General features: G+C 50.8%; 1 protein-coding gene across 3 annotated transcripts in view; it reads right to left on the bottom strand.

The window, feature by feature from the left end:
* Positions 1 to 14,547, bottom strand: part of SH3RF1 (SH3 domain containing ring finger 1) — a 147,724-nt gene that overhangs the window by 3,942 nt on the left and 129,235 nt on the right. For all 3 annotated transcript variants that reach the window (XM_082625124.1, XM_082625122.1, XM_082625123.1), the window contains exon 11: positions 6,334 to 6,641. In XM_082625124.1, the coding sequence (XP_082481250.1) occupies positions 6,334 to 6,641 (308 nt within the window). The remainder of the gene's footprint in view (positions 1 to 6,333; positions 6,642 to 14,547) is intronic.

Raw genomic sequence — 14,547 nt, 5'->3', positions numbered from 1 at the left:
TGGGCCTGGGGATCCACGCAGGCTTTGGGGCCATTTGGAGCAGCTTCACTGTGGGCGGCCATCTCTGCTTGGACCTCGGTTTTCTCATCTGTGGACTAGGACTGCAGGGACTGGAGCAGGTAGCATCAGGTGATGTGTGGAGGACACAGGTGGGATGCACCCAGGATGGTGTCTGTCACAGAGCTGACACCCCAGGGGCCAGCACCCAGCACGATCGTGTGGCTCAGGCTAGAGCGGGCGGGGGCCTGGCGGGCGGGGGCCTGGCGCTTCAGGGAGGTGACCGACAGCCGCCTCTACCCAGGAACGACTCAGACCACACCCTGAAGGAGAACGTCCTGACAACACACTGACAGACTTTAGAACGACAGAGTTAGGGCTCTGGAAACCCTTCTCCGACAGCTTCCCACTGTGGACTACCCTGAAGGAAGGAATCCAGATGAGAAGGCTGCTCAACTCTGATGCCAGCAGGCTGAAGATCCACGGAAAAACTCATGCTGCCGGGACTTCCCTGGCGGCCCAGTGGTTAAGACTCTGCCCTTCCAATGCAGGGGACGCGGGTTCGATCCCTGGTCGGGGAACTAAGATCCCACATGCCGCGGAGCAACTACGCCCGCGCGCCACAACTGCTGAGCTTGTGTGCTCTGGAGCTCTGGAACCCGCGCACCACAACTAGAGAGGAGCCTGCACAACACAACGAAGAGCTCGTGTGCCACAACTAAGACCCGATGCAGCCAAATAAATAAATATTTAAATTAAAAAAAAATCCAAGCTGCCACTTGGGGCAAGTTGAAATTTGAGCAAAGCTTTATAATTATGGAAAGAAGCGTACAAGTGACTCAGACCATATTCACAGTAGCTCTGATGAAATGTATGCCCACCGGTCCTCTGCCAGCTGCCTTACAGGTGAAATGGAACAAAAACATTTCTTGAAAAAAGTGAATAGTTCTAATATTTGCATTTTAAAAACTGCACTAAACCAATTTTGTCAAACATTTTCTGAACTAGAATTGCTGCTAGGCTAAGACCATGATCTTCGTGCCAAGCCCACAGGGCAGTGGATTTTCACCGCTAAGTGACGGGCCTTCAGGGAGACCTTGGGTTGTAGGGAGACCAGCTGGTGCAGCAGAGACTCTGCTCAGATGCTGGATGTGCCTCGAGGGTGTCTGCACCAGGTTTCCAATGCAGACGCCCAAGGCCAACAATGGGCCCAGCCGGCCACCGTCTCAGGGGTGGAGGAGCTTTGCCAAGTGGATGTTCAGCAATCCCCCGGCAGATGTGAGCACAGCCGTCGGGCCCCTGGATGATGCTCGGCTTGATCTGAGCAGGGACGCGGGGCAGCCCTGAGCCTCAGCAGCCAGACTTCTTTCCCATGACCGCCACGGGACCTGGGGTCCACCTGCAAGTCTGCACTCTGGCCACGCCGCTGTGTCCCCTCCCACCTGACCAAACAACCTGCCTGTCCTCCCGCCTCAAATCTCCTCCCGTCCTCATTCCAGTTTGCAAAGAAGCGAAATACTAACTTTAACTGCCAGCTCTGTGTGTAGCTATTTCTGGCTCAAAACTCCTTATGGCTTCCCAGCGCCTCGGAGTTAGGTTATTCCTCAGCCTGGTGTGTGAAGCCCTCAGTGACCGGCCTCAGTCTCTCTTTATAGCTACAGCTACTATCATCCCCACAAACGTGCCAAGCGCGCCTCCACACGGGGACGCTCCCCCAGGCGTGGCCTCTCTCCGCACCCCATGTCTTGGCTCATGTGGCCCCCTGGGGACTCTCTCAGACAACCTCCGCGCCGCCCACGCCTGACAGGCCTCTCAAAGCCTGGCTCCCACCTGCCCCGCGGCTGCAGGTAACTTCACACCTGACCAGATTCCAGAAGCCTCGGCACTTAGCACAGTCTACACTGCATCACCACCAGCTGCACCCCTGCCTCGTTCATTTGGCCAAAACAAAACATGAGCTGCTTCAGGGGTGAAGTGATGGTAAACTCACCGTATACACCTCACACCAGCGAACATAGTAAATACATGTGATCATTCTTTGGTTTTTTTGTTTTTGTTTTTGTTTTTGCGGTACGCGGGCCTCTCACTGTTGTGGCCTCTCCCGTTGCGGAGCACAGGCTCCGGACACGCAGGCTCAGCGGCCATGGCTCACGGGCCCAGCTGCTCCGCGGCATGTGGGATCTTCCCGGACTGGGGCACGAACCCATGTCCCCTGCATCGGCAGGCGGACTCTCAACCACTGCGCCACCAGGGAAGCCCCATATGGTCATGCTTAATAAGCATGCCAAGTGACTAAAATAAAAGTCCTGACCGTATAGGAAAACTACTTTTTAAATGGACAAAGCTCCTCAAAAAGGAATGAAATTCTGACAGACACAGGTTACAACATGGATGAACCTTAAAAACATTATGCTAAGTGAAATAAGCCGCACACAAAAGAACAAATATACAATTTCACTTATGAGGTTTGCAGAACAAACTCATACAGTCAGCAAGTAAAATGGGGGTTGTCAGGGGCTGAGAGAGGAGGGAACGGGGAGTTAGTGTTGAATGGGATGATGAAAGAGGTCTAGAAGTGGATAGTGGTGATGGTTGTACAACAACGTGAATGTACTTATTAATGCTACTGAATTGTACACTTGGAAGAAATGGTAAAAATGGTATTTGATCACAAATATAAAATTAAGATAAGTGAATTTAAAAGTTAATGGAAAGATGAAAGAAAGGAAGGAAGGAAGGAAGGAAGGGAGGGAGAACGGAAGGAGGGAAAGGGAGAGAGAGAGAGAGAGAGAGAGAGAAAGCACGGAAGGAAGCGAGAAAGAGGAAAAACCATCCAAAGCTGCGCGGTGCTTGGCTGCTGGGATGCATCTCCTGCCCTCTCTGGACAGAGCCCTGGGGTCACTGTGGGACGTACAGAGTGGCTCACAGACCTGGCCCTAAATAGGCCTCGGCCTCTTGGTGGCTGTGTGACACTAAATGAATTTTTGGTGATAATGACCAGGGTGGAATTTGAGAAAAAGACGCTTGCTGTATAAAGAAGCTTCACTGGCATCCCAAGGGCAGTCTTCCCGCTCTGGGCTAAGGTATCTGGCTTCTGACTAGACGAGCACTTGCAGTCTTTTATTAGCACAAATTTTCTATTTCCTTAATTTTTCTGGTCTCTCTCATGTTCTCTGTAGTTCGTGCATTTTTGTTTCTAACCTCTCCTGGTTTAGCCCAAATTGCACCCCCTGGGACTCTGGGAAGCACCCTGTCCAGCTCCCTGGCCTTCACTGCTTTCTGCCAGGTGCCACAGCAAACTGCGATCCAATTAAGTACGTCACTGGCAAAACCAAACTCACTCGCTTTGTAGTTTGCTTGAAGTCCGAGTGAATTATGTCCATTGCTTCACCCGGTGGGTTCACTGTCACGGGCTCAAATTAATCATGCTGTTTAAGCCCGACTGCCTTTCTGTAAATCTCTCTCTATCCAATTTGTATGTTTCTAAGCATTCTAGCCAAATCCCTCATCAAAGATCAGAGGTTCTTTGCCAATTCACCAGATGGGCTTATAGGTATGTGGTTATCAGTTTAATTCCTAAACTTAAAAATATACGGAGATGACCTGCTGTGTCTCCTTAAGCCCTTTATCTGTAATTTTTTTTAAGTAGGAAAAAAAACTGTCACATGCCCTTTCTTTTATTTGCCATCCCTTCTGAAATATTTTATTTCTACTTTCTCTTTGCAATTTCCTAATTATATTTTTCCCAGTCTCTCCAAGAGCCTAAAACATCTATTATTTCCACTGTCATCAATTCTATTCTGCCTCCAGGATATAACATTTCTTGCTTGTTTTCTTCAGTCTCTCTAACAAACACAAAAGAATCCTTTTGTTCCTCAGAGAACAGTCTCAGCTGACACCAAGATCTGTCAACACCTCCAGGCTCCTCCTTCCTTATTGTGAGATGCTTATGTCTTTCTCTCCTGAGAAGGCTTCTTCCGCCTGACAGCACTGGGCACCCTGGTCCCATTCTTTCATTTGAGATTTATGGGGCAGGGTCATGGTTTGGGAGGAAATTTTATTCCTGTTCTCATTCTCATCTGTAGATGAATCCTATCTCATACTGGACCGATGTTAGACACTGAAAAATATTTCAGTGAAATTCTACCAGGAAAAATTCTACCCAAAGAACCTCAGGCTTCTGCGCTTTGCGGGGGCTGGAGTCGTGATTTTTAGATTGTGAATCGAGGCCTCTGAGATCCTGAAATGCTTCCTGAATTAGACTGATGTGACAGTTAATCTTCCCTGCATTTTTAGCATGAAGTACTTTTTATTATGTTGAAAGTTCTGAAATACTGAAACAGGCAATCCCTAAATGATGTCCTCGGTAGTTTTTGAGTAAACAAACAATTTCATTCCCAGTGGACAACAGGATAATAGACTGTTTTCCTATTCTACTTGTTTCCACACATTTTTCCTGTTGTTTTCATAGTCAGGCAGACCTAAGAATCCAAGTTAGATACATAACATCAGCCGCGCTGTACGAAGGCAAACGGGCTGGGAAACGTCGGTCAGGCTGGCTATTATATTCAGTATTCCAGTGAACATATGGATTATAAAAATATAAACGCGGGGCAGGAATTCTCTCCCAAGAGCACTTTCCCACTTGTAAAGATGGAAATGGTGCTATGCAACCCCCGGAAGAGGATCCCAGCACACCGTGCCGCCTCCGTCCCCACCAGTAACCCTCCCCGCTCCCTGCCTGAGGGGCAGCCTGCCCGTGAACCACTGCCACCTGCCTGCACCCGAAGCCCCTCCTTTGCAGATGCTCTGGACAGCAGGAGCCTGCTGTGAGCAAGGAGCTCCTTGAAGAGGAAGGGGCTGGGATGCAGAAGCTCACAGACTGGGCACATGTGGCGTCTGGAGAGGAAGGTGTGCTCGGGGAAGTAAAGTGTCACTCGGAACAGTCACGCCGCCACCACAAATGACAGGGGAGGGGGGAGGCTCAGGGCTCGGGGGGGAAACTGCACATCAGTGCCTGGGACTGAAAGAAAAGAAACCAGCTGCTGGACTGGCACATAGGTGCGATCCCTGGAAAGCAGAGAAACACCGCAGAGAAGAGCGAGACTCTCAGAATAAAGGATGGCGTGAATCTGGGGCAGGATTTCAAGGCTTTACTGAGAGCCCCACAGATGAGGGGAAAGACACAACGATCCTATCGGCGGGACAGGAACACTTTTCAGGGTGACGTCTCATTTCAAAACCGGTTCCATAAGGGTCAGAAATACATGAAATTATTTCACTTCACCGTAAAAGTACACAGTAAATTGTGTACTTTGTACTCAAGGTGCATAGATTGTTTGACGAATTCTTCCCCAGGTTATTTCTGAGTAATAAAGTATATGCCCCCCTCAAGTCGTCTGAATGAAAGCCTCAGATTTTGGTGGGTACAAGTGTTCATCTGAAATACAGCGTTAAGGTGAATTTCAGTCATTTGAAAGTATAACACTTGATAGTAGTTTGTGAATGAGTAACAGAAAAGGCTGCCCCAAAGGCAACACCTCCACAAACTAGAAATTTGCTTTATTTATGAGACGCAGGGACAGAGGAGGGAATAAAGCTTACAGACACAGACGGCACCTCGTAAAGCACGTATTTATATATTTCTGCATTATGGGAAAACAGTCCCGTTTTTAGTGTACTTCATGGTGTCTTCCCGGGCAATGAACTGTGCCGCGTTTCTAATTCATACGATCCTAGTAGGTTTTTGTCTTATTTAGTAGATTTTCTCTCCTAATGCACTCCTAAGAGCCCCAGCAGTGGAATCAGACAGGGTGGCTCCCGTGTGTAAATTACGGTGACTCAGGGCCACAGTCACGGAACAGGGCTCGGCGTCCTGCGGGTATCGGAACCCAGTCAGCGGGTCAGGAGGGGGTCAGGAGGGGGTCAGCCCAGGAGAACTCGGCCGCCCTCTGGCTCGGGAAGCATCCAAAGAGGACTGTGAGTGGGCACGTCCTCGAGGTGCTTCACAACTAGCAGGTCGTGACGTGAACCTCTCAGGAAAATGCCAAATACGAAACGAGGGCAGAGGGCTGGCCCTGAGCGAGGAACGAGAAGGAGCGGGGCTAGGGCGGCGGTGACCCACAGCCCTGTCGGGGACAGTGCTGGAGACACGGATGGAAAGGGGGTCACAGCCCCGCGGGGCGAGAACACGGAGCGAACGGCAGAGGGGGAGCCCGTCACCCCAGGGGGCCAGGGGCCAGGCTGGCCGTCACCATGGACCCAGGGAAGGGGACGTGAGGCCCCCCGGACACCGCAGACCTGCTGGCTCCCCGGTGGCCGTGACCGTGGACTCACCTTTCACAGACTGCAGGCCTCGCGTCACCGGCCGCAGGGCCCAGGGACGAGCAGGGCTGCCGCGGTGGTGGCGCCACCGGGGCCGAGTCCAGGGAGCAGGTCCGGCGCTGCGGGCCGGGGGCCGGGGCCGGCGTGTCGGCATCACAGGGCCCGGGGCAGGCGCAGGGGGCACAGGGGGCACAGGGGGCCCCGGGCAGCAGCTCGGCCCCCGGCTCGACATCCAGGGTGGGCGAGGCCGGCGGTGACCCCCGCGGCTTGCGCTTGGTGGAGGCCCCAGAGAGCAGCTTCAACAGTCCCCTTCTCTCTTTCTAGAAAAAAAGAAAAAAGCACGAGAGTCGAAGACATGGTTCCGTTGCTGCAGTTTCAAGTTCTGATGTAAGCTTTCGAGGGGCGCCTGTGGGTGTCTGGGGACTCTCGGTCCGGATCCCGGGGACCATGTGTTCACCTGCCCTTGGCCTCCCCCGTACCCGCCTGGGCATTTTCCCTCGTTCTGGACATTCCAGTGCTCATCAGCATCCTCCACAGAGCAGGTAGGACAAGTAGAGAAAAATGATGAGAAACCCAAATCCAACCTATTCACTTCTCAGGCTTGGTGAAGGCAAAGTGGCACTTTAGGACCAAATGGAAATTTCAGATGACGGCTTTAACTTCCTGAAATTCTGCTGACCCGAGCTCTAATTCTTGTGTGCGGAATTAGCATAAACCTGTTCCCACTTCTACAGCCACAGACCTGACGCTTATCATTTACAGGGGTGATGTCTTTTATTTTTGTCCGTGCTGCGCGGCACACAGGATCTTAGTTCCCCAACTAGGGATCGAACTCGTGCCCCCTGCAGTGGAAGCGCGGAGTCTTAACCACTGGGCCTCCAGGGAAGTCCATGGAGGGGATGAGTGACGTTTTGATCAAAGTGTTCACTTGTCACCGCCTTGATGAAATTAAACAAACCAATAATAACAGAAGTCAAACCATTTCTACTGTGTAAGCACTTCCTTGATTAAAAAGCCAAAAACAACTCCACAAAATTAGAAAAACAGGCTTCAGTATAATAAAAAATATTTTTGTGTCTCTTTTTTGCAAGCAAGCATACAAATAAGAATCTTTCCTAGCCATCTCGTGGCTCTTGGTCTTTGCTCTGCTAGGAAACCAGACAGAGGGCTGGCTCTCCTCCGTGCCCAGACCCCAAGTGTCAGTGTTCTTCTGATGCCTAAGCACAGGTTAACAATCATCACTTTAAATTGTCTTACTAAGATATCAACTACATCATCAGGTCCTCTGACTCAAAACACGGCCTGAGAATAAAACAATTCAGAGAAATAATTCTTTAGAACACGCTCCAGGCAAACTGGGATTATTAAGGTCCACTAACAGGGAAGCAGAATTATGAGGGGCCCTTAAGGAGAGAGAACACTGAGGAAGTTTTCCTGAATATTGAGTTAATAGAACACTGAGGAAGTTTTCCGGAATATTGAGTTAGTTCAGACTCAGTAAAAGCCCCCTGGGGGAGGCATAATAACACAGTTTCATTAGAAGCAGGCTGGCAGAAAGAGGAAGAAACAAAAGTAATCACGTATCAGATGAACAAGCATCCCAGGGGGTCTGCACCCCCAGGCCCCATTTAGCTATCGCTGCCCACAGCACCTGTAACCCCGGGGGCAAGAATGAAGGGGGGAGGGGCGGGATGTGCTGGACCATTTCTGTTTGTCAGGGGCTCAGGCTGCAGAGCTGGCGCATCAGCCCCCCAACCCTTCCCCTCCCTCCTGAGGAAGGTTCTCTTGCATCTTTAGTCAGGCCGGGCCTCAGCCGCACCTCTCTGGCTTCTGCTTCACCCGTTCACCTTCCGTAGGGCCATGTGTGCACTGCAGTGAATGGTCCCACATCCTTGGCCAGGTACCCGAGCCTGCATGTCCTACGGCGCCAGTGCCGAGAGCAGGACGCAGATGAGCTGGCAGAGGACGGGGGATGGGAAGCAAGCTGGCCGGACCCAGGGCTAAGGGAGGAGGAGAGGGCAGTCTGCACTCCACAGGGCAATGGTGATTCCATCTACACGGCGGCCTGTGACGGGGGAGGACACACCTGCTGGCACATCTGCGCCTCCTCTGAGGGGGCCTGGGGCCTCGGGGCGGATACAGGAGCTGGGAAGAACGTCCAGCCTTGCAGGTCCTCAGCGGTTCCCGCTGGGACATCAGGACGCACACAAGAGCCCAGGGGCCCCACAGGTCTACTGAGAACACAGTCCATGATAAACTCGGTCTCAGGAAACCACCGCTAAGACTCTGCCTAAAAGCTCAGTCCTGATGCCAGGGAAACAGTTGACTGGATGCCTCTAGGGGAACAGCCTCGAAAGTGATTAAGAAGAAAGGTGACTTTGTTCCTCTGAAGGGTCACACACATGAAGTGCAGCTCCAGTGACTTCCAGGGGGTGGGGGTGGGGGTGGGGATGGGGGTGGGGGTAGGGGAGGGGATGGGGGGGAGGGAATGTGTGGGGAGGGGAGGGGGTGGGGTGGGGGTGATGAGGAAGGGGATGGGGTGGGGGAGGGGGTGGGGATGAGGAAAGGGATGGGGAAGGGGTGGGGAAGGGGATGGGGGTGGGGAGGGGGTGGGGTGGGGGTGGGGGTGGGGGAGGAGATGGGGAAGGGGCGGGGAAGGGATGGGGATGGAGGTGGGGATGGGGATGAGGAAGGGGATGGGGGGATGCAGGTGGGGATGGGGCACTGGCATGGAGGGACGCTACCCCGGGTCCAGTAGCCGGGCTGTGAATACCATATTCCAGTGTTTCCATGTTAGCAGAACACTGAGCCCCTTGAGGGAATTTTGCAAACTCAGACATGTATCATTAAGGGCACCTTTGTTTCTCAAAATACAACAGCAGAAATGAAAACTACGGATGAATTAATAACAGCTACACTTCAGCAAAGCAATTTTTAAAATGTCATGTTAGCATGCACGGAAAAGGGCATACCTTTTAACATCAATCTTAATAATTCTTCTCCTGTGGGTTTTTCCAAGAAACTATTCCTAGATGTATAATGTTTTTGCTGTCATAATTCCTCTTCAGAAGATTTCATCATTTAAAATCACATCTCATATGGAAACAAAAAGCTATTTGGGTCAGGAAATCATCACCAGATAGCCAGAATGAGTTTCATATATAAACATAATGTCTGAACATAAAGTTAATAAGTCTGTATTAGTCATACAGCAGAGGCTGGGGACGCTATGGAAACGCCACGTCAGAGCTCCTTCCCAAGCAGAAATGAATTGCACTTGAACTACTCACGATTACCCACACCCGAGCCTGTCTTCCCCTCTGGTCTGCTGTGCCCTGAGATGCACACAGAACGTAGCAAGAGGGAGGCTTCTGGGCCTTTGGTATCAAAAATCTACGTTGTCAGGCTCCCAGCGATAAGAGGTGCTGTTCACGGGTAAGCCACCTCCGACACCTAATTCACACCATCATATGATGATAATCACTCGTTTTTTAAGCAACTATTTACTGAGCATTGAATGTGATGCCTCAGTGCCCTGGGCTCTGGGATCACAGCAGTGAACCTGCAGCAAGAAGCTCACACCCTCCAGCAGAGACGCAGCCCTGCGGGCACACAGGCACTCACAGGAAACCCAGCAGGGCCGGGGGAGGACGACGGGGTGCTGGACCCAGTGGACGCGCAGCTCAAGAGGCATCATGCATGGAGAGAGGGAAAGGCCACGTGAGATTCCAGACGTGGTTAAACACCACTGGGCTCAAGAGCCTTGCTCAATGCTGCTACGAGTCTCCACGCTTGTTCCTGATACCCACCTGATGGAACAGGAATCAGTACTGGCCCCACCGCCTAAGGCTCACCAATGGTCATCACTGTCAGGGGTGACGTGGGCTTTCATCCGAGCCCACCCTCCTCTCCGGTGAGCTCAGTGCGGCCACATCTCTGGAAGCACCTCTGCTCTGAGGACCGTCCACCTGGGCTGCACGCCACAGAGGCCAGGGGGCCAAGCTCTGCGGGCGGATCTGGACCTTCCAGACCCAGCTCAGCGGGAACTTCTTCTCCTTAAGACAACGGAACAGTTTCAGATGAAACTGTTTCAACGAAACAGCCAAGCCACAGACTACATTGTTTCTGACAGCGAAAAACGAGCTGGGAGGAAGGAAGATCGTGGAGCCAAGAAAGCCACGAGCAGGGACTTCAGGACGAGTGTTCAAGAGAGAAGGAAACGAGCACATAAACCCTAGATGGATGCTCCAGTTAAGAAACCCAAGAATGGGGCTTCCCTGGTGGCCAGCGGTTGAGACTCCGTGCTTCCAATGCAGGAGCCATGGGTTTGATCCCTGGTCGGGGAACTAAGATCCAGAGGGCAAAACATAAAATTTAAAAAAAGAAAAAAAAAAAAAAAAAAGAAACCCAAGAATAACAGCAAGGGTCCTCAAGCATCGGCACAGTGACAAAGAAGGGGACAGTTGTTAGGGATCTGGGCACTAAACTGGACGTGTAGGAAAGCCACCTTCCAGGAAGGTGTTCCGGGAGCCTGGGGACCAGCAGCACTCGGCTGGTGGGCTTGGGAGCAAAGGACAATATGGGGAAGATGCTCCCAGCACCCGATTGGACTAAGGAGGTGGGCGGAAGAGGAGGGCGTCAGATGGATTCTTCTCTTCTCCTGTTGTGAGATCAGGACAGCTGAGCTAATTAAACCATCAGGCTTTAATTAGAGGCCATTAGACAAGCTCTAAGCAAACCAGCCCTCCGCCTGCAGACGCCTCAGGGTTGAGAAATCCACACCCAGGACAACGAGTCACAGAGGACTAGTCCTCCCCAAATAAGGTGACACTTAACCTGCAGCCAATCACATAATTTCTCTGCTTTGTTTCCCCATCTTCTCTATAAAAGCCTGGCCCTCAGCTCCTGGCTGGTGTCTCCTGACCACTCCCATTGGGGCACTGCCTGATTTGAACAGAATTTTGCTCAAATCAAACTGTTATATTTTTTAAATGCCTCAGTTATGTTTCAACAGAACTCAGAGTTTATAAGAACAGCCGATTATATAATTGGTGCTAATGAAAAAGATTTTATTTCTAGATGAAAGCTTAAAAGACCAAAATAATATTTGCTATATTTTGGTATCTAGGGGAAAAAAGCATTTATACACCACCATATTAGTGGTTTTCTTTGAAACCCTGGATCACATTTAGGTTTTAGATGTCTGGATCTTCTCTAACTTCTAAATAAATATGCAGAAGTTTAAAAAGTTTATAATTAGAAAACAATAAAAAATGTATATACATATACATGAGTATCTTATAAGGACTGAGAAATACATTTGCCTGGAGACGAGCTGATCAAATAATGAAGTCTTTAAATGGAGCATGAAATTAGAAAAATGTCCAGATAGGCGGTTAAACTGATAACCGTAAAAGCTATCAGAGGTCTTACAGAAAGAAGAAAAACAGTGGTAGAAACGCTCAGAGTTTCAAACAAGAAAAAACTGAGATGATGTTTGGAAACATATGACAGAGCTTCCAATACCTATTTATCAAACCACACAACAGTTACCGACAGAGTTAGCTAGAGATTTCACGTCGGGGCAAAAATACATTTCTGAGAGTTGGTGAGCGAGGACTTCCAGACAGAATACTGCTCAAGAGGAACGGCTCTGAGCACACGTGGGAGTGACCCGCCATGTGGGGCAGCCGGGCAGCCCCCCAGAGGGCCCCCGTGTGCAGAGAGAAGGGCACGATGGACGGGCCCGCATCTGGGGGTGAGTTTATGTACATGGGCGATGCCGATCACAGAGTGACAAGGAAGACAGAAATAATGAGGGAATTGTCAGAAACCTAGAGAGTGGCTGCAAGTCCCAACTAAAACTAGAATCTCTGATACACTTGGAATCTCGGATACACTTTTCCCTTGACTTGCTGATGATTTTTTTTCATATTTATTTATTTGTGTATTTGGCCGCGTCGGGTCTTAGTTGCAGCACTCGGGATCTTCTGTTGTGGTGGGCAGGCTCTTCATTGTGGAGCACGGGCTCTAGGGCGCGAGCTCGGTAGTTGCGGCGCTTGGGCTTAGTTGGCCCGCGGCATGGGGGATCTTAGTTCCCCGACCAGGGATCAAACCCACATCCCCTGCACTGGAAGGCGGATTCTTAACCACTGGACCACCAGGGAAGTCCCTGACTTGCTGATAATTTAATCTCACAGAAAGCCAAGCTAACTGCAACGTAGGGTCTAACTCTGATCACCTGGGGGAAAGGCAGAGCCCAGGGGCCCAGATGTCCAGCTGGTGAGGACTCAGAAGTACGTGCCCACAGGACAGACTGCCCGTGGTCAGGCTTGAACTCTGAAGTGTAAAAGAACTGATTTTAAAAGTTCCAAGAAAATATATGCATGACCTGAAACTCAAAAGGAAAGATACTTCAAGAGCAATGGGAGGGCTTTCCAGAACGAGGTTCTAAGCACACAAATGCGAACTACCTCAGTGGATGAAAATGCAGAGGCACCTAAAGGCACCGATGTGATGCCCCAGGAAGCGGCCAAAAGGACTCCACAAAAAGATCGGGAGAAGGGCCCTAAGAAGAACATATCACAGCCGTGGCAATTCAAGAAGCTGAAGACCAGAATGAGCTTAAACTGGCAAAAATGCTAATGACCAAAAAACAAGTGTGTGTGTGTAGGGAGTGTTGCTTAAAGTTACGCTTGAGAGAGGAAGAACAAGAGAGACACAGAGCTGCCGTTTGGGGTGGATGGCGGTCCTCAGACGCAGGAAGAAAGGGAAGGGCCACCTTCCGACGGGAAAGGAAGAACTAAGCCCCTTGACAGGAGGGAAACGGGGGAGGAGGCCGGGATTTAGAGATCAAACCACTCCTCCCCACAGGCTGAATCCACCCCAGCGGACAGAGGAAACGAACAGCTGAAACGCAACCAATGATCTGACAGATCCTGGTGAACCTGGGATCAGGGTCAACTCAACGGGCCAAAGAAGGGCATGTCTAGTCCTCATTTTCATAAAGACAGCAACACGGCTTGCAGACCATCTGGAAAACCCTAGAACAGTGCATTCGATGAAAGGGCGACTCAGCAAAGAAGTGAGACCGAGGAAGCGTCTCTTCCAGGAGACGCTGGCTACAGTCAGGTACAGCACAAACAATGGGGCAGCCGGGGAACAGTCTGGATGGAAGAACAGAGACGCTCCGATCTCATCTGGCCTCCGTCAAGCTGCCCCTGGATGTCCTGGGCAGCAGGATGGAGCGACGGGGGCAAAGTGACACTTGTGCTAATCATGGGGTCACTGAGTTTAGGGTGACTGGGACAGTCTCTTTAGTGAGCTGGGAACATTAAATGAGGTGGCAGACTTAGAAAGGGACATTTGAAATCTGTGACACGAGGAATAGGGAAAAAAACCGTAGAGCGTAGCCTTTCAAAAAAGAAGATTACCCTGAATTACAAAGGAGACTATTATTTTTCTTTCTTTCTTTCTTTTTTTCCCTGCTGCACAGCTTGTGGGATCTTTGTTCCCGGACCAGAGACTGAACCCAGGCCCTTGGCATTTAGAGTGTGGAATCTTAACCACTGGACCACCAAGGAACTGAGATCATCATTTTCTATGTAGCCCATCAAAACACAGAGCAAGGGTTTGAAGTCACAGAAGACAGGTGTGTGCTGAAGAGACTTTCTCCGAGTTGGAGGTGCCTGAAGACAGCAAGGACGCTGTGGAACCAGGGCAGGGGGGCCACAGGGGTCCAAGCAGAGGCCAGTGGCCACTTGTCAAGGATGGGGACTCAGCAGGATAAACATAAGGGCCTTATCAGTTGCTGTTGTAACCAATCACCCCAAACTTCATGGCAAAAACCCGGTGTCAGCAGGGCTGGGTCCTTCTGGCGGCACTGGGGGAGAACGATTCCTTGCCGTTTCCAGGTTCCAGGAGCTGCCTGCATTTCCTGGCTTGCGGTCCCCTCCTCAGGACACTCTGCTCTCTGCTTCTGACCTCACATCTCCTCGGGCCCCGATCCTCCTCCCTCCCTTATATGAAGATCCTTGAGGTTATACTGGGCCCACGTGGACAATTCAAACACCTTTAAACCTTTAATTTAATCCCATCCATAAGACCCCCTTTGCAATGTAAGGAAACGTATGCTCAAACTTCAGGGATCAGGACATGGACATCCTTGGGGGAGCCATTATTCTGTCTAGCACAGACGTGCTTCAGCCTCAGAGATTCCATGAATCC

This window comes from Mesoplodon mirus (genome assembly GCF_964341445.2).
Source record: "Mesoplodon mirus genome assembly, chromosome: 1".
Taxonomy (NCBI): Eukaryota; Metazoa; Chordata; class Mammalia; order Artiodactyla; family Ziphiidae; genus Mesoplodon; species Mesoplodon mirus.
Note: the sequence above shows the minus strand (reverse complement) of the source record. Positions and strands in the feature narration are given on the sequence as shown.